The 21,365-nt window shown below is 30.6% G+C and overlaps 1 protein-coding gene across 1 annotated transcript; it reads left to right on the forward strand.

Annotated features, from left to right (window-relative positions):
• The first annotated feature begins 299 nt into the window (after nucleotides 1–299).
• On the forward strand, nucleotides 300–21,085 carry LOC128395193 (serine-rich adhesin for platelets-like). The gene is made up of 6 exons (XM_053355598.1): nucleotides 300–893; nucleotides 10,776–10,900; nucleotides 17,124–18,123; nucleotides 18,410–18,652; nucleotides 18,719–20,509; nucleotides 20,624–21,085. Exons 1-6 carry the CDS (start codon nucleotides 523–525, stop codon nucleotides 20,664–20,666), a joined length of 3,573 nt encoding a protein of 1,190 aa, XP_053211573.1. The 5' UTR covers nucleotides 300–522; the 3' UTR covers nucleotides 20,667–21,085.
• The last annotated feature ends 280 nt before the right edge of the window (nucleotides 21,086–21,365 follow it).

A 21,365-nucleotide genomic window follows, 5' to 3' on the forward strand; every position in this document is an offset into this window, starting at 1 on the left:
ATATTTTCATTGATTATCTTGATTTTTTTCTTTTACGATAAAATTATTGTTTATCATCATCATAATGAACTTTTGGTGGAAAGTTTTTGTTACCAAGTTTGATTTTCTTGAAGATCAATCAATTTGCTTTGATTTTTGTATCTTTTCCGTTCATTCCTAGATGGAGCTAGTTTTCAGAAAAAAAGACAAATGAATGAGTGAGTAAGAGAGAGAAAGAGAGAGATAAAGAGAGAGATAAAGAGTGAGAGAAAGAGAGAGAGAGAGAGAGAGTGAGTCTCACTCAGTGAGAGAATCACTGAATCAAGTTTAACTTTAGTTCAATTCTCGCACCGGTTATGGTAACTTTAGAAAAAAAAGTTGAACAGTTTTGTTTCTTTCTCCCGAATTTTGATCTAATTTATCTTCATCGAACATTGTGAATCCAATTGGACTTAATAACAATCAGTGTGTTTGTGTTACAGCAGAAGAGAAAAATTTGAAGAAAATGTTGATAATCTTATCAACAAATCGACAGCGACAACGATGAATATGATTTTACCAGTGTTCGGTGGTTTCTGTGTCCTTCTACACAGATTAAGATCAAGGATCATCTTAATCTCTTTGTGTTTAATTGTTTTCACCAATTTAAATTCAGTTGTGTCTCTCAATACCTTGGAACAAATAACCTCATCATCTAATCATAGTCAACAGACTGTTAATCATATTGCTCGTTATAAGACAGTCTATGCCTGTGAGGGTAAAGTGTTGGAGATTATTTGTGAAGAAGGTTATCTAATCCACTTAATCCGTGCTAATTATGGACGATACAGTATTTCAATTTGTAATGACCATGGAAACCTTGACTGGAAAGTTGATTGTACTTCCCCTCATTCATATGAGGTTATCAGTAAAAGGTAATCAGCATCATTTCCGTTTCCGAATTTTTCTTTCCAAATAAGTTTATCATATTGATAAAATGTAAAATGTTTGGTTAATCAACTTGAATTAGATTGTAATTTTATCGTTGGTTTTGTGTGACAACAATTTATGTATCAATTTGATTAGGAAAATAATCAAGAAGCTGAAAATCTGATTTGTCAACAATAAGATTGTAATTTTTTTTGATGAAGGTGATTGAAGTTAAGATTATATTAAATGGTAATCTTCATCTTCTTATGTAAGGATTAGGAGATGAAGATCAAGGTTTAAAACTATTGATAAGTCAAAGGTGATGAATAATATATTCATCATTTGAATCTAAAGTTATTTGCCTTGAGAGGATAACATTTCATCAGAACTTTTCAGAGAGAGAGAGAGAGAGAGAGAGAGAGATAGATAGAGAGAGAAAGAGATGGACCAATATCATCCTCATCTTTTACCATCACCATCTGAGTATTCAATAATAAGTGATCAGCATATGGAATTCCAATGTTGATTAGTGTTTTTTTGACCAATACTCTGTTTCTCATCAGTAAAATTTGATTAATTCTAAGCTCTTCTAATTAGTCTCGGCTGTTTTTTTATCATTCTCTTGTTTTTTTAAACATAAATGATCATTTTTTTAGTTCCATTATGTTCATAAGTTGTCCAGTATTTTCCGTCTTGTCTTAATTGATGAAAAGGAAACTTTATGTTCAGAGAAAGACATTTATTAGTATTACATATTGTATGAGTATGGTGAGTAAATAACAAAATGATGAGGATGGACAAAAGAAAAGAAGATTAAAAAATTAATGTAGTTTCATTGTTGTTGATTGAGAAAACTTTGTAGATGAAGATTAAGCTGAGGAAAAATCTACAATTATTGAGGTTATACTCATTTCTACACCATGAGCTTCATGAGTTTATCCAAACAAGAGGAAAAAAAAGAGGTGAAAGAAAATCTTGTCATCACATTTTCAGTGAATTTCAAACTTGTTAATTATAAGATGATGATCTTAACATATTAATAGAATGATATTCGAAATGAAATGAAATAATTCAATAGTTTCCATGGTGAAAACATTCATGTGATAAGTTATCTTTAAGAAAAGAAAAAAATTCTAACCCATTTTTTATAATATCCATTGTTAGATTTGACTTATGAAGTAGAGATAGAGAAAAAGATCTCTCTCTCTCTCTCTCTCTCTCTCTCTCTCTCTCTCTCTCTCTTGCTCTCTCATTTCACCTTTGCCTTTTTTACCATTACAAAGGATTTCATTAAATCCAAAGCAATCAATTGATTCTCAATGATTATAATTCTGGTCGGTGGGATAATAAAGGTTAAGAGAAAAGGGTGACAATTAAATTTAACGAGTTTCATTTCATTATCATTAAGGAATAAAGAGAGAGAAAAAAAATCTTGATGAAGATCAAGCTGAAGAAAGATGAAGGAAAATCTGAGGAAAAAAATCTAATCATTAAGGTTATACTCAATTCTACACCATGAGCTTGGTGGGTTTATGATACAGGAGAAAAAAAAGAAGTAAAAGAAAATCCTTTTATCTCATTGTGAGACTATTTCGAACTTTTTTATATATCGAGTATTGGAGATTGTGGGTGGGGAGTCGGAAGTTATGAGAAAGATGATGAGAGAGAAAATTGCAATTGAAAACTTGACTGGGTCGATGGAACTGAAGATGACGATGATGAAGAAGAAGATGATGATAAGGAGTCTGATGATGATGATGACAATGATGATTACTAAGGAAAAGAATATAAATGAATACTTGAGATGAAAGTTCTGTTTTCAATGTTCTTTTATATTCTTTTCTCTCTTTTTTTTCTTATTCTTTCATTTTCGCCTCTCTTTTCCTACTTTTCATCTTATTCACCATGAATTCCGGAGAATTGATGATGATGAGAGAAGAGAGGAAAAGAAGATAAGGAGAACTTGTAAATTACATGATGATGATCTTAATATAAAATGATATTCGAAATGAAATTGAATAAATGAAGAAGAAGAAGAAAAAATAACGATAATAGTTTATTCAGTGATAACTTTTTCTGGATTCTCTTTATCATGGTTAACCATAATTTAATAGTTTCCATGGTGAAAACATTCATGTGATAATCATTAAAGTTGATTACATGAAGATCCATTTAATTGATCAATAATTTATTCTCAGATTTAGATTAAAACTTTTTTGTTTCGAACTCTTTTTTTACCAGTTTAATTTGAAAGTTTTTGCTCCCAGAACGAATCATAATTAATATTAATCAATTGATGAAATTATCATGATGATATTTTTCACATTCTCATATTGGAATAATAATAAAACATGATAATGGTAATCATTTCTAGGATGTTTATCATGAGTTATTGATCATTTTATTCAGTGGAAGACAATTTATTCTTGTTTCTCATCTTTATCATGATTCTCTCTCTCTCTCTTTCTTTCTCTCTCTCTCTCTCTCTCTCTCGCTCTTATAAGAATATCGTTTCTCTTCCTATTATTATTACATAGAAAACACTTTATTAGCTCAGTAATAAATCATCTTTATATCATCCATGTAGGAGAAAGAGTGAGGGAGAGAGAGATGTTGACGATAAAGAAGATGAGGATGAGAAAACTGTGATGATGTTCACCGAGAAGAGACAGTTAGAGATGAAGAGATAAAGAAAGGCGAGAAATAATGGTGAGAGATGAAGATAACATGATGATGATAATGAAAAGAAGCAAAATGATGAAGATGAAAAAAAAGGATGTTGAACTTGTGAATTCATTTACGACAATAGCGGAAGAGGATAAAAAGTTCTGAAAAAACTTTCGATTCATAATTCATCTCAATTTTTTCTCTAATATTTTCTACACATCTAAATTTTGAGATGTTCATTAATATTATCATGAAATTCAAAATGAAAACGTTGTAGAATTTTATGTATGTTGATAATGTTCATAATTCATAGACGGTTTTTCATCACCATGAAAGGAACTCAAAGTTCAGTTCTAGATGATGGAAAAGGTAAAACGTTTCTGAATCAACTGAACAATTTTTCATATTCTTATCTATCATACTACTATCTCTCTCTCTCTCTCTACCCTCATGTAATGTTATTTACACACGTTGATATTATTTCACATGGGACACTTACAAAACTAACCCCATGGTGTATAATATTTATCATGATGATTTGGAATCGATTGAATTTCGTTTTCTGTGAACTCTTCGCCTACTTTTCCTCTACCATCATCATTTCACCATCTGATCAATGATTGATGATTATTCTGATATAATCTGAATCTTCACATATTTCTCAGTTTCTCCCTCCTTCCCTCTCTCTCTCCCTGGGAAATAAATAAACACCAACAATAAACAGGCATTTATATTGGTTGATGATGCAATTGTTTCAGAAAAAAGTTCTGAACTTTTTATTTCTTTGTTCATGGTTAATGCTTCTTGATTGTAGGTTGATCGGTTAGTATTGTTGATTTGTGTTCATTTTTTACCCTTGGAACATTTTGGAAAACGATTTTTTTTTCTCATTTTCTTCCACTTGATTTAGAGTAAACATTCACAATTCTTATTTCATGATAGTTGTCTGAGGATTTTCATGTTTTTTTTCATCACTTTTGAATTTGCAACATTTCAAATACACATCATGTCATCAGAATCATCACCAAAAGTCTGACATCACAATGAATCGCTTTTAAGTTTCATCTTCTTCTTCATCATCACATTCTCATTCTAAATGAACTTTTTTTCATCTCTTCATTTCTTAACTTTGATCTTTCGCTTAATTTATTGTTTGTTTTTCTCATTTCTCATTGAGAATTCATCATTATCATCATTCTCATCTTGTAAACAACCAGCATCTTAACCCAAGTTTTTTTAGCTGCTTCCTATTGCTCATTGACCCTTTAAATTGTTTGATTGTTGATTATTAATATACTGAAATCATCATGTTTCAACCTCTCTCATGACATTCATTCAATATCTAACTCACCATGATAGATGCTGAGATTATATTCATTTGTTTTACATGTAACCTTTTCTCTCTCTCTCTCTCTCTCTCAATCTTTTAATTAATTTTACCTTGAAAATGGATATAAGATGATTTAGAAAGAAGAAAATTCCATAATCATGTATCATCTTCTCATCATTCAAACCCTTTTCTTTATTTTTCATCTTATCATCATCATCAATTTGTCCACTAAAATTTATCCGGTTACAGGTAAAAAAAGAAAAAGCAAAAAGAAAAGAAGCAAAAAAACATTTTCAAGGGTAGAAAAAGTTCAGCAAACATCATGAAAGCTCATGAAGAGAACTAACCTTTAAAAGAAGCTCAAAATTCAGAAGCAAGAAAAAAAAACAAAAAGATCACAAAAATTTTAGCACATTGATAATACTTCATTACCCAAAGTGCTAATGTGATATCAGTAGTAGTCTTAGTAGTATGAAAGAGTACATGAAAGAATAAAAAAAAGAATAAAAAAAAGGACCAAGCCCGTGAGTATTTTTCTCTTCATCATCTCCATCCTCATCACCTCACCAAGTGAAACCAGAAAAACAGATACTGTAAAATTATAAGTTATCTTTGAAAAGAAAAAAAATTTCTACCAAGCCTCTAATTCCCTTTTTTATTATATAATATTTATTATTAGATTTGACTGATGAAGTAGAGAGAGAAAGAGATTCTCTCTCTCTCTCTCTCTCTCTCTCTCTCTCTCTCTCTCGAGCATCATTTCACTCTGATCCCTCTGAGCTATCTTTTCCCATGATATGCCACTAATTACCGAATCTAATGGAAAGTCATTAAGGTGTGGCTCCCGGTCTTAATAGTGACTGGCCTTTTTAACCGGAACTTAAGACCATTACTAGACTCTAGCAACATCATCCTTTATTTTCATCTTCATCTTCATCTTTATCTTACCTTTTACCTTTGTATCTTTTCATCATCATCATTATCATCATTATCATATTATTTGACAAGTTTTAATCATTTATCATTCTGTGATTTTTACTGCTCTCTCTCATTCTCTCTCTCAAATGATCAATTGTCATCCTAATGAACATGACTCTCTCATCATCATCATTATCATCAACTACTTTATTTTAACAACTGTTAACCTAATATTATCTTTAACTAAAGTATAACAATCAACGATTGATGATTATGCAGTTACTATTATCGGTTGATATTGTTTAATTAACTTGAATGATAACCTGTTCTACTTGTAGATAATTGGACACAAATTATAATCAATTTTAATTGTTACCTTAATTTACTAATGACCTCATCTTATCCCTCAAACGTCCAACTTGAAGCGACAATAGATTTAGATTAAGATTAAACATTGGAATAGAAAATTTTTCATTCTCTTCTCATTTGTATCTTAATTTTTGACGATAATTGAATATTCCTACTACTGAATAGCTTCCGGTTAGATTTATGAAGAGAAGAAAAAAAAATTCCATTCCAATTGATTAATTAACTTTTTCACTTCTTATTCTCAGTCTGAATTATATTGAAATTGTTTCTCTTTTTTTCCTAATTGCGTTTTGATGACAACAATTTTCTTTTTGCATTTATATTTATTCATCATTCTCATTAATATGTTGGAAAAAGTGAAGAGGTGGAAAATGATGATTACGATGAGGATGAAGAAGAAGAAGAAGATGATGATGATGAGTAGTGAATTCTCTGTCTCTGCGTGATGCTTATACCATGATGATGAAGTGCCGATGATGAAATTAAAACTTCAAGGGTCAACTAATCAAACTAACATGTCTCTTAATTTTTCATCTCTTTGGATTAGAAAAAAAAAATCTTCCTGATTACATTTTTTTCCTGTTTAACACGATAAACAATTAATACTTTTGTGATGATTGTCAAATGATGCTGTTGATGATAATGATGATGATGATATTCAACTTAATCTATCAAACAAAAAATATCTTGCTGATTGAAAAGCTCAAGGTGTAACTATTAAATGTATTACTAAGATGATATTGTATGGATGATGAATGTTGATTAACTTTATGTTCTGATCTTTGAGATGATGATGATGATGATGATGAAGATGAAAAAGATTAAGATAAGATTATTAATGTGAATTGAGGAGAGAGAGAGAGAGAGATGATGGCAAGTAGGATTAACTATGGAAAGGATAATAATGAGTTAAATTGAAAGAAGATGTTGAAAAATGGAGGATAACAAGAGAAGAATAATAATTTTTTCTTGAGAATATTAGTTTATTGATTTGCTTTATTCTTTAATTAATATAATATTCATAGACACATGAAAGTGTTGAGATAAGAAAATGAGAACTAGTAAAGGTTACCATGGAAATCAGAATTTCTTTGGTTTCCCTAATTAAATCTCTTTCTTTTCTCTCTTTTCTCTCCTTGAATGCTTGACTAATGAGTATGAGATGTTGAGACATTTATATAAATTATCATGATGATGATTCGGATGCTGAATGAAAATGAACAAAATGTAACTGAATGTATAATGATATCAATGGAGATTTTTTTTCATCTTCATTTAAATTGAATTGAAAATGTCTCATTTTGATGATGATGATGAAGATACATGAGGGAGTGATAATAAGTGGGAGTTAGTTGACTAATTAGACTCTGGAAATCTAGTTGAAACTCTTTGTATTGTTACAAGAGCTAAATGATAACTGTGATTATGAAGAAAAAAGGATTCTGCTGAATGGAAGAAAACAATTTTTTCTGTTATTCTCTTTAGCATCCATATCATCATCGTCATCATCATCATCTAACTTGTTATTAACCAATTCAATGAGATGATGAAGAAGATAATGATGATAATGATAATGTACAAGGGATAAGCTTAAGATAAATGAGAGTAGACTTTTAATGATCAACTTTTTCTCTTCTTTTTTTGTCATCATTATCATCTGAGGGTGCAAACGGTAAACTCAATTTAAAGTGAATACATATAAACTTGGATAAAGTTCATTCAAGTGAAGATGATGAGGATGAGGATGAGGATGATAAGGAGGAATGATGTAAAAGGTACTAACAATGACTGCATTAAAAGTTCATTTATATTCATCATAAGTATTTGTAGTCATGATAAGATGATATATATATATAAGTGAACGTGTTACTTTTAATGCTGGTACAGAATCTCAAGTCAATGTGAGACTCGTCTCATCAGTATCTTCATCATCAGCATCACTATTATTAACATTATATCCCCACCAGCATCACTATCATCATCTTGGGATAATCTTGACTACTTTTTTTTTTGTTAAATTTTCTTTCCCAATGACAAATGAAAATCTTATAAATCTTGAGAAATCCATTGAAATTTAATGATCCAGAAGCTACAATCAGGCTAGAAATTTACTTCTCATCATCATCATTGATCATTTGTAATAATAATACATTGATGAAGATAATGATAGCCAATGATGATGATGATGATGATGATGACAACTGTTTAGCATGATGATGATTATAAAAAGAAACTACAAATCACATAACTGATAATCTTGTATCATTGGTTTCGGATTAATCTGTTTTTTACATTTCTCAGAACTCATGATAAATAATCATCTCATTATCGATAAACTCAAATTGTCCAATCATTTATCAATAGAATGCTAGAAAAAAAAATTATATTTATATGTAACATTAGAAATGTAAATCAATCAATCAACATTACTTTCATTTCCTCGGGTTTTATATTTGATCACAATAAATGGATAATTGCTAGAGTGATACTTTTTTACCCCTGATTGTTGTTGATTAAATCTTTAAGTATTCACAGGGAAACAATTAAATGTTTAAATAACATACTATTATATTACCAGAGAGCTAATATCATAGGGAGTGGTATTAAGAGACTTATTTGATTAATATCACGCCCTGTTTTTTAGCCCTGACATTGGATAAAAATTGGAGCATTTGCAAAATAAAGGTAATATTATATTTCCCCTTAACATTTAGTCTGTGACATTTGCTTCAGATTATATAAGTCAAATATCACACACTCTCGTATATATATATATATTATATATGATATGCTTAATAACATGATATTAGTTTAGATTCTGACATTTAGCCAGAGAGAGGGAGAAACATTTTCCATAGTAACTGTTGATGTTTTTTCATTGTTTGCAACATTCCGGTTATATTATTATTATCAATTCTATTAGCATATACATTAGATTCAATAAATATAATTGATAATGAAGCTACATTTTAAATTGAAATAAACACTTTGCAATTGATAATAATAATAAGCATAAGAGTATCCATATCACACTCTCACTCCCAGTGGGTTAAGATAATGATGCAAAAGTGGGTGGTTGATGCGGAGGAAAGTAACGGATTTATATTAGTTGATTAATCTTGTTTATTATAATTTCTTTTTATTAATAATAACTTTGATATTGAACATTGGATTATCATATTGATTCAATTTGTGTCAGTTTAATATTATACTTGGTTGGATTCAATGGAGCGATTTTCTTGAAAATCTAAATTGTTTCTTGTTAATTTAACTTGTTTCACTTTAGTTTGAAATTCTTATAGATTATCAAAAATTCTGAGTTGGAAATTTGGGTGAAAAAATGAGAGAATTGGTGATGTTTATGAAGATGAAGTAAATTTCTACTTTTGGTTTTCTTTTTGATGTATTACATGATATCGATGAGGAGAAAATCATGAAGAGAGTAGTTTTTTTGCCTTCGAATTTAGATTTTTTTTTCTCTCCTTCATCTTCTCATTCCAATGGGTTTGAGCCTTTAAATTATCAGGGATGATGATAATGGTGATACGAACCTGAACACCCCTGAGATTTTATATATAAAATGTTTGTAACCTAAAAAATTAATATCATTATTATCATGATAATATCTTTTCATCCTCTCATCCCAATGTTTACATTTTATCCGTTGTGTTATTATTATTTTAAGTCTCTCTCTCACCCCCTTGCCACCCACTCGCTCACTATGTGAGTAGTTGTTTTTTTTTTGCAATGAAAATGATGAAAACAGTTGAGCTTTGAGAAGAGTCCCTGATGATTTGATAGCAAATAATGATGATAATACTACAAAAAGGGTAACTTTTTCATCTTCTCTCTCTCTCTCTCTCTTTCTCATTCTTTTCCATCTTTCATCGTGTTGTTGCTGATGAAAGAGCAAAAAAGAGATATCTACAAGAGGATGATAATGATGATAATATTCATGAGTCTTTATGCATAATGAAGATGAGGATACAAAGTGAGAAGCGAAAAAAAATCGAGCCAATACTTTATGCATCTCTCTTTCTCTCTCATCATCATCATCATCATCCCTTGTGTGTTTACCTTCTTATGCATTTACCTTGCAGCTTATTTGCTATTGGTGTTTAATGGTGCTGATCAACAGGATGAAGCACAAAAAAGCAACATGAAATTGATATTAACATGAAAGTGAATGAGTTTCCATCCTAATGTATATATTATAAAAATCTTGAAGCCATTTTTTGCCACTCAAGGGATTCTAAATATTAATAAACATCTCGCTCCCTCTATATCTCTCTCTCTCTCTCTGCGCGAATGAGTGAATATTGAAATTGAGATTTAAGTGTATGTAAGTGTGCAAAATTTACAATCCATCAACTTTCAATTACTATCACATTATAATTGATAAAATTGATCAACAATCAATTGATACACAAACCAAATCACACAAAATCTAAGTTGATTAACCAACATCAAGACCAGACTTTTTTTGAACGTTTTTTTTGCTTCATTTGCATGATTTTTATTTTATTTTTCTTTATTTATTTATTTGCATGTTGTTCATCACACGAACACGTACCAAACACGTATTAAAATTGGTTCTAATCAGATGCCATTCTATGAGAGATTGCAACATCACCGTTTCTAGCAATATATTTCAAGATCATTGTCCAGGTACCTACAAGTACCTGGAGGTGCAATATGATTGTCTACCAAAAGTTATCCAGAATTTAGGTTTGTATCATTTTGTTATGTTCATTTTATCATTTTGATTATTTAATTCATTTGATTGTTGACAACAATTAACTTTTCGTTTGTCTTAATTTTTCTGCATCTTTTTAATTTCACATGAATTTGAACACATAACTTGCATCCAATTACTTTTGATTGTTACTCTAATTGTTTGGAATGTATTTTGATTTAATTAGTTAATTATCTTATCCTAATCCTCTCAATATCCATTGATTGCTGGTCATCACGTTTCATTTAAATGTTTAATCATTTGGTAATCAATTAAACTTTGGAAATGGTCAATATCATTAACTTTACCTACTAACTAATTAACTAATTGAAACTAATCAAATTTAATTTCTTCTTTCTTTTTCCACCTTCTATTCTTGCCAATCACTTTAATCAATTAATTAACTAACCTTTCAAATTGATCGACAATCAGATGTGGTCAGAAAAACTATTGTCGAGTTGAAGCTTCCAGTAAAATCTTTGATGACCCTTGTCCAGTTACATTTAAATATCTTGAAGTTCATTATCAATGTAAAGGTAAACATGATGTTATTCAATCATTTCAAATGTTTCGATTTGAATAATGAATCAGAATATTTAATTATCTCATCATACTTAACAAGGAATGACAGATTAAGATTAACGGATTAACATCTATTATTATCTCATAGATTTTGTTTTTCTCCTCTTCTCAATGAGATTAGTTAATCTCTGAGTGATTTTGTTTCCAAAACTTTTATCAATTGGGATTGTGATTCATTCATTTATTATTACTTTCATTCATTGAATTAGATTTTATGAGAGAGAGAAACTTGTATTCTATTGAATTGGATGAACACGTTTTTCAGAAAATCAAGTCATGTCAAGGGTTTCATGTTTCATAGAAAAGTTCATGATGGTTAAATATAAAGAGCTAAAAATGAAAGAAGATTAAGAGATTGAGTTTTGATTCACTGGAAATTGAATCATGTTGATGATGATGATGATCAAGATGATAACAGACAAACACACAGAGGAAGATTTATCCTGATTCCTGAAAAATGATTACATTTCCATGAAATCTGATATCGAATAAGTTGATTTTGTTTTTCTCTCTTCATCATGATCAACATTCAACAACAACAACAACAACAACAACAACAATGAAAATGCCCTGGAGACATTTTAACATCGCCATCTAACGGTTATCTTTATATTCGTTGAAAGAATTATTAATGATGAGCAATTCTATCATTGATTCTCATCAAATACCATGTTAAGAGGGTGGAAATTCAGGAGTGACCAATGAACAATTTACCTCCATGATAGTTGAAATGATGATGACAAATTCCGAAATTAACTGACCAACATGAATCAAATTTTAGGATATTTTTTTACCATCATGATGAGTTAATGGGTTTGGTCATCTTATCATCATCTTTAAATCAACAGACATTCAATTCTTAGCCTCAAGTTTGTTAATCAATCTAAAAGTTTCTCAATCATCTTGATGAATGTGTTGTCATCAAATTGTGAGGTTGGAAATCAATTAATCAATTGCAATGAATTAACTTAATATGTCACCTTTTTTATCAATCGGATTAGGAAATTTTTCCCTCAACTTCAAATACTTTGAGTTACTTTTCTCTTTACAATCAAATCAATGGTTGAACATTAGAACCAGAATATCGAACTCTAATTAATAGAACTTTTTTATTTCCATTGTGATAACTTTTCGATTTATATAATTTCGTTAATTGTTACTGGTTAATTTTGGATTTTTATATATCATTCTAATTATGATGCTTAGCTAATTTCCGGTTGAGCTTCATTAAGGAATCAGGAGGTTGTAAGTAATTAGCTGATTGTTGAACTTAAAATTGCATCAAAATGATTGGAAAAACTTTTGCTAATTATTTTGTGACCTTTTAATCAGTTTTATCATTAATTAATTGCTGGAAATAACATTTTTAACCCATTAATTTAAGTTAAACTTATCCATTGATTGAATCAGGTTATAATTGTTCAAGTCTCATCAATAGTAAGTTAATTGTTTAAGATGAACACAGTTTGTCAAATTGTCTGATATTTTCTTGATTTGAAAAGTTAATTGTTGTTAGTGAAAAAGTTTATTTGTGTTGCCATTTTAATCAATTGCAATTTAGTTTAGTGTGTTTTTAGGTTTTGATTGTTGTGAATTTTTTTTTCTTGGTCTTTAATTGTGTGATTATTTCCTAAATTTTGAGACAAATATTTGATTCACTTTAATCATGATTATATTGAACATGAATCAATCTTTGAACAATTAAATCTGGTGATCAGGTTAATGAAACTGTAACCTGAACAATAAGTTCTGGAGGTGAGACAATGACAATAAATGAGAAATATTATTCAGGAAGTGAGATAAACATTGACGATGATTAAGTTGATACAAAGTTGTCAGTGAGATGAAGATTATCTCATTTGTGACATCATCTCAATTTATAGACAAAGATGATGATAATTTATCAAAATATTTCCTCTCTTTAGTTTTATCAGTACAATTGGCTGTGATAAATTTACTCCATTACCATGGTGATGGAGGTTATCCTTCATCCTTCATCTCTTACCAATCAGATTAATCAGAAACGTTTGAATCTCTCATCATCATCAACAACAACAACAAGAGCAAATACTATTAATAATAAATGATACAATTGATGAAGATAAAGATAAACATTGATGAAAATATTATCTCCTTTGGATGTTACCTTTTTCTCAGTCTCATTTTCATAACAAAATCTTTTTTTCTTTCTCATCTTCCTGAAGATAATAATGAAGATGCTAATGCTTAATCCTCTAGTAAAAATCGGGATTAGTTTGTTTTTCTCTTCCACGATATTCTTTCTCTCTCTCTCTCTCTCTCTCTCCCTCCCTCTTGACTCACATATTCACACAAATTCGTCTACTTTTCATCATCTTCTAACCTTAATCCCAGAATAATTTCTGAATCAATTCCAATCTCAACATTTCTCTCTCTCATCATCCCTGCATCTTCAATTACAACTTACTCTCTCTCTCTCTCTCTCAAAGTTGATCTTCTTATATTTCAAGAGCCTGTTGATTGTTATTGTATCTTTATCGAAACAACAATAAGATATTAATATTAATAAATATAAAAAAAGAACCGTGAAGATGAAAAAGAAAAAATATTCTCTTCATCCGCATCTTTTATCTTTTGTCTACTGATCTTTTCATCTCTTTCATTGCCTCTCTCTCTCTCTCACTCACTCACTCACTCACTCACTCACTCACTCTTTCAAATATTATCGTCATCATTGTTGCACATTTAATATCAATCTATTTGTATCAATCTGTAATATCAACATCTTTTTATTATTTCATCTTCATCTTTTCCTCCTATTGCTCATCTTCAATTTACTTTCCTTATTGATATTATTTTATATTGGATTTCAAGTCATCACCATTGACATTGATTGGATAATAAACATAGACACACACACACACATTCACTTGAAATCTTACTGATTATCATTGTTGTCTGTTTATCTGCCTATGGACAATTATTATTATCTTATTATCTTCTTGATCATCAATTGCAACATGATGCACACTCACCAAGTAATTTTTTTGCTCCCTTCATTTATATTACAATTTGTTCAGATGAAAAGGTTACCATTGTGTGTATATGTCGATTTCCATGAATCCATCTAACGCTCAGGGAGTGATACAAACTCCCTGGCAATGGGTTGATATTGTTATTGTTATGTCTCTCTCTCTCTCTCTCTCTCTCTTTATTTATTGTGCTGGCCATGTATAAGTCCTTAGGCAAATTGAAGGAGTGATTTAGGTGAAGGTGGAGTGGGTGGTGAACAAGTTAATTGAATGTGTTCGAGTGGAGCTTTGTAAGTCTATTCCTTGTATGTATTACCTTTCAAAACTTTCATCTTCATCTCGATCTGCATCATCCTCATATAGATTGAAACATTTTCCATTGATCTTTACTAATATTAGATTATATTTTTTTCATCTCTCTCTCTCTCCTCCTTTACCTTGTTAATATTTCATAGTGCAACTGATTTGCTTTTTTCCCAATCTTTTGTTGTTGCTACCTTTTTGCATCATGTTTATGAGAGACTGTATCATCTCTTAGACTCATAAGGGAAATTTAGATGAATAAGAAATGAGAAAACAGGATAAGAAAGGGAGAGAACTTTGATTGAACAACAAGGATGAAGATGAAGAAGAAAAAAATTGTGGCAAAGTTATCTTTGTTTACTCTTCCTCTTCATCACCATCGACACCGCATCACTTTCTCCATCAGTAGTAAATCTCATTTGAGGTTCGAGTCTTTTTTTTTACCTCTTTCACTTGAATTAAATTACAACTGATGAGATGATCATCATCTTAACCTTGATAACTACTAGAATGATAATGATTCACTAAAAGGAAAAAAGGGTTAAAATGATGAAGATGAGGAAAAGGGAGATGGAAAATACTGAATAAACTATGAGATTACCTTATGGAAACACTTTACTCTAATTTCCGGGTTTCCATTCACATGATCACAACTTTTTCATTGTGATGATAAAATTTTCATATGATAATCTTTATCCTCTCCTCCTCATCCTCCTTCATCTCATCTCCATCCTCATCCCTAATGTCTAATGATGAAACTTTTCACCAACAATTTATTAACCTCAATTTGCTTGTTTCTCCTGCTCTTTAAATTAATCCAAATTGTCTGTTGATTAATCTCATTTTAATCATTATTAATCATTAATACTTGATTGTGTGTGTACACCTTTCATTGTATTATCATTATGATTGTAACCAGTAACCAAACAAAAATGATTATCAAATTATCCGTATAATGATTAAATAAATCAATATGTTTTTATCATGAGAATATCATGTTAATGATTATAATGATAATGATGATGTTACAATGATAATAATAATAGTAGTATCAATTTCTGACTCATCAAATTACAAACAAACATAATAACTAAATCATTCTGACTCATTCATTAATTCCTAGTGAATATATATACAAACCAATAAGTAAAAGAAAAAAAAAGTTCATTGATGATACGATTACTTTTCATTACTTCTTGAGATAATATGAATAGGAAAATCCAATTTTTTGGAATACACATGATAACAATGCTGGAAATTCATGAAATACTGATTACAGGGTAAAAGGAAACTCTGATTGTTTGAATAATAAGATTCAATGAGAGAAACTGATGAAACTATCGAAATGAACAAATATGATTAACGTAATATTTTTATCAATTGAAAAGTTGATCATGAAATGAAAATATTGATGCAAATGTAATGATAATATAATTTGTCGAGATGAAATGAAAATGATCAACTAAATGCTGACAACATTTATCATCCTATTGGTAGAAATATGAAAGTGTAAAGTTACAATTGATTGTAAACCGATTGGATAATAACTATTGCCAATAGATTTCCAATCAATCGCAATTCATTTTTTTTACTTTATCTGCAATAACAAACACTTTCTATCATGATGATGATATTTTCTCTCTCTCTCTCTCTCTCATTTTCTCTCTTTGGTAAGATTATTAGTAACCAAGTGAATCTAATCCAATAGAATTTGATACATATTTTGTTCTCTGTGCAATTGTTTGCTCCAAATATAACTGGGATGACTTTCCACCCTCTTCCTTTTCCTCCATCTCCTCATCCCTATTATCGGGTCAATATGGTTGTAAATTGGGCAAAGAGAAACCATTTATCACTACTGACCAGCAATACTAACCTTGTTTACTCCCAACAATTGCATTCACTTTATAAAGGTTATCATTATTATTTTTTACCAAAGGGAAACAATCAAAGTGGAAAAAAAGTTCAATTTCATCATGATGATTACTCACAATCTGATTATTATCAAGGTGTAGTGAATGTTGTTAGAGTTGAAATCATGATGAGTTTGTCATCATCTGAATCATTTTTTTTTCTTATTTCCGTTATTTTTGCCAAGAGAGGTAGAAATAAATTGTTGACATTAGAGGGAAAAAACTGGAAACGGAAATGATGAGTTTCCATCATCAGATTTTTCCACTTTTTTATGATTAAATATTTTTCAGGCTTCAAAGATTTGAAGATAATTGTCTACAATCAAATGAGTTATATAAAATAATCGAACACTTATAATTAAATTCATCACAATTTATTAATTGTTTGTTTGTTTTTTCACCTTTAGAATCAACAGTTGATAGTAAATCTTGGTTATCAACGCATAAATTGAAACCTGGAAATTCAGGTTTATCATCATCTTCCTCATTGAGACATGATGATGTTTCTCATCCATTATCACCAACCTCTCGTCCGCCCATCATAGTGCCAATAACAAGTACTACTCGTGCTAGTACAACATCACCACCTCCACCGGTGGTTTCACCATCATCATCAGGATTATCACTTGGTGGTGGTTCAATTAATTTACGTACATTTACATCAACAATGTTTCCACCATCAACAGTATGGAAACAATCAAGTGATAATTTCCCATCTCCTCCTCCTCCTCCACCAACATCATCATCATCAACAACAAAAGCACCTTCAATAGCAAACCAATTTCATCATTGGAATACCAATGGTGGAAACGGAAATGATGCCATCAACCAAGCAGTAACCATTTCAACATCAACCCCTTGGAAATCAACTAAGGTTAAGATAACAAATGGAAAACAACAACCAACACCAATGCCAAATTATCATTCAACAATATTGCCAAATACATTGATTGTATCATCAGCAATCAACAATAAGCACCAATCATTAGGATCAATGGCATCATCATCATCATCATCATCGACTACAACAACAACATTAGCACCTTCATATGAAGGTGATGGCTTGAAACGAGCAACAACAATATTCCCTTGGTTGAAAGCCCGATTACCTCCCAATTCTGGAACACAATCAGCTGGTGATGATCATCATGATATTCATGATTCATTTTCCCAATCAACATCTTCATCAGATAGTGATTCACATTATTCTGGTTATCCTTCCGGTTCCATTTGGAGTTTTTCACCAAATATCAATGCAAGTGCTTCCAAATTACCTTCATCATCAAGCTCAGACAATTCTCGTATCAATCGTTCCCGAACAACTAATTTATTGATCATCGTATTAATCTCATCAATAATTGCCATCATCATCTATAGTATAACATTATTACTGTTAATCATTTCAAGGTAAGAAAAACAATCAATTAATCATCGTAATTATGATTAAAAACTTGACACAATTTCATTGAACCAGAAAAAAAATTAAACATGTAAACATTGAATTTGCATAAATTTGATCCATGCTAATAACTATTTGAACAGAAAAGTTTCAATTTCATTGAAACAATTTAGACACAATTTATCTTTCAATTTGCAATTAGATTGTAAAGTAATTTCATCATGAAAATGTTTCGATATGATTTTTGATTGGAATATTTTTTTCTCTCTTTTCTTATCCAATATTTTTCTTCAGGATTACCAATCATCGGCAGATTATCCATAAGAATATCTGTTTTATATTAATCTTATCAAGTGTTATCCTTTCAATCATAAGCCTTGAACCTTGGACAGAATCAACATCATCCATATGTAATACCATAGGAATTTGTCTTCACTTTCTTGTTCAAGCGATTTTCAATTTAATCTTTATTGACTCAATTCGGGTTTACTGCTGCTCAGGTTCACCTTTACCTGGATCATCATCATTGACCTCTTCATGCTCAAGCTCAAATTCATGTTATAATAACAATAACAACAACAATATTAATAATAATAACAATACCACATCATCAACTTCATCAACTTCATCAAACTCATCAGCAACATCTTCAACCTCTTTCTCATCCTCATCACCTTCAGCCGCATCTTCAGCATCCTCATCATCAACAACCGCCTTCTCATCTCACCTTGACTGTGATAATAATAAACAAATTGACTCACCATCATCAACTTTATCATCAACAGTAAACCACAATCAGCCCACCTCAATATCAACAACTAACGGTAAACAATCAACCCCCACAACCACAACCATTCAATCAGCTCTTAGTTTAATATCAAAAGAATCGGTAACCCTTTACCTTGTTACCTATGGTTTACCTGTTATCACAATAGGAACAAGTTTTCTAATCGATCCAACTTTAGTTTATCGTGGATTAACACCAGGATCAGCTGGTGGATTAACATCATCATCATCCTCATCTTCCAATAGTTTATTAATCACTTTATGTTGGTTTTCATCAACATCAAATCATTTCTTTCAAACATCACTCTGGGTATTTTTACCAACCTTTTTATCAATCTTTTTCACTGCCCTTCTAATTTTGCTGACAATTTATGCTAAAATGAGCCCATCATCATCATCATCATCCCCACAACCACCACCACCACCATCAATCCAAGAAATAGGTTCATCCATTGTACCTCCACCTTTAAACCTTCAACCACCACCATCATCAGGATTACCAATATATGGAAGTGCTCATTCCCATTATAATCAACAACAAGCCTCTCAAAATCAATCAAACAATTTAATTGATTATAAGACTGGTTTAAATGTAACTGATTCATCATCTGTATCAATAATTCAACAATCAGGTTACAATGGTAATAATACTCAACAAAGGACTGTACCAACAACAGGTAATCGCCATAATTCAGGTCATCGTCATCGACACCGTAACCATAATAATAATCATCGGCATCATCATCATCATCATCATCATCACCATCGTCGTCAATTTGAAAACAATTGGCAGCCCACACTTTATTTATTACTATTAGAATGTTGTTTCTGGTTAATGTTTAACATTTACCTGACCACATCGATAACCAATCTAACGGTGACCATTATTTTCAGTTTACTTAATGTCATCTCAGCGGCGGGACTTTGTACCATTACATTTGTCCGTAATCGACGGGCAAGACATAATGTACGTAAATGGTTGACGACAGTTAAATGGTTACCCTCGTGTTTAAGGTTTAACGGTTCATCCAATATTGGACCATCAGGTACAACAGGTCCACTTTCATCAGGTCATAATCTTGGTTCAAATGGAGCAGCACCGATGACCGCTTGTTTCTATTCTCTTGACCCTTCACATTTAATGTCACCACCAAGTCCAATTATTAAGTTAACCTCATCTCTTTCCAATTGCTCATCTTCACGTCTTCATGGTATCAATACTGTTAACAATACTATTAATCGATTACAGCATCATCATCATCATGGTCAACAACAACAACAACAGCAACAACAACATAATCTTCATCATCAACAGCAATTTATCCGTTCACTGAATGATGCAAATTCAAATAATACTTTACGAGCTTCACAAGAGACACTTTCACTTCATCATCCCTCTCTTACATTGGGTGGTGGTGGTGGTGGTGTTGGAGTTCTCGGTGGTTTACCGAGACACATACCGGAAGTGAGTCCATACGCACCACCGGTTCCAATATATTTACATGAATATGAAGATATCTCATCAAATTTGGCCACCGAAAGTTATTCATTCATTGGACAACCTCGAGTCGGTGAACCAACAAACTCATATTATTATCATACCACAAGGTAAATATGAATTATTATTATATACATAGAAAATGATGAAAAGTTATCGAAAGTTTTAATATTAACAATCCCAATCACTAATCAATTTATTTTTACCTTTTATTTATCATTCAGATCACCAATTTATTATTCTGATCGTAAACAAATTTCACCTTGAGTGCATCTGGAAACGATAAATTAATACTGAATCTACATTGTATCTCACTCAGATATATCATGGAGATGTAAAAAATTGATGAAAAAAGGCACTAAAGTGACAAAGAGACAATATTGAGATGTAATAATTGTAAATCTAATTTTTTTTTCTCATGAATGGAAAACAATTTGATACTATTTTTGTATAACAAATGAAAAACATGGAGACTCGCACATGAAAATCCTCTGAAGTCGCCCTGAGAAACATGGACAGCCTCAGAATCAACAATTGAAACATTGGAAAATACATTGATTACTCTAATTGTAATAAAAATTTACTCCAATAATTTGTATTATAAAAACCTAGTCGTTCTCACTTTTCTCTCTCTCTCTTTTTGACAAATTTAATATAATAAAAAGAAAACACTAATTACAATTCAACTTTGATTCTTATTATTATTTCAAGTTCTCGGTTCATTGAAAGTTCTGCCAAAATATGATTGAGTTTTACATGGTTCTTTTTTCTAAGCTATCTATTCACATGAATCGTTGAAGACAGTGGATAAATTTGATTGTTCATCACGATGATAATCGATAAATTTTGAGAATGAATTTTGAAAGAAAGGAAAAAAATGAGTGAGAGATGAAACTTTTATATTGATTCGAATTGAGTCTAATCATTTGATTTCCTTTACTTAATTTCGAAAAGTTCTTATGGTTC

The sequence above is a fragment of the Panonychus citri genome, unplaced genomic scaffold, assembly GCF_014898815.1.
Source record: "Panonychus citri isolate SS breed McGregor unplaced genomic scaffold, ASM1489881v1 Contig00141, whole genome shotgun sequence".
NCBI lineage: Eukaryota > Metazoa > Arthropoda > Arachnida > Trombidiformes > Tetranychidae > Panonychus > Panonychus citri.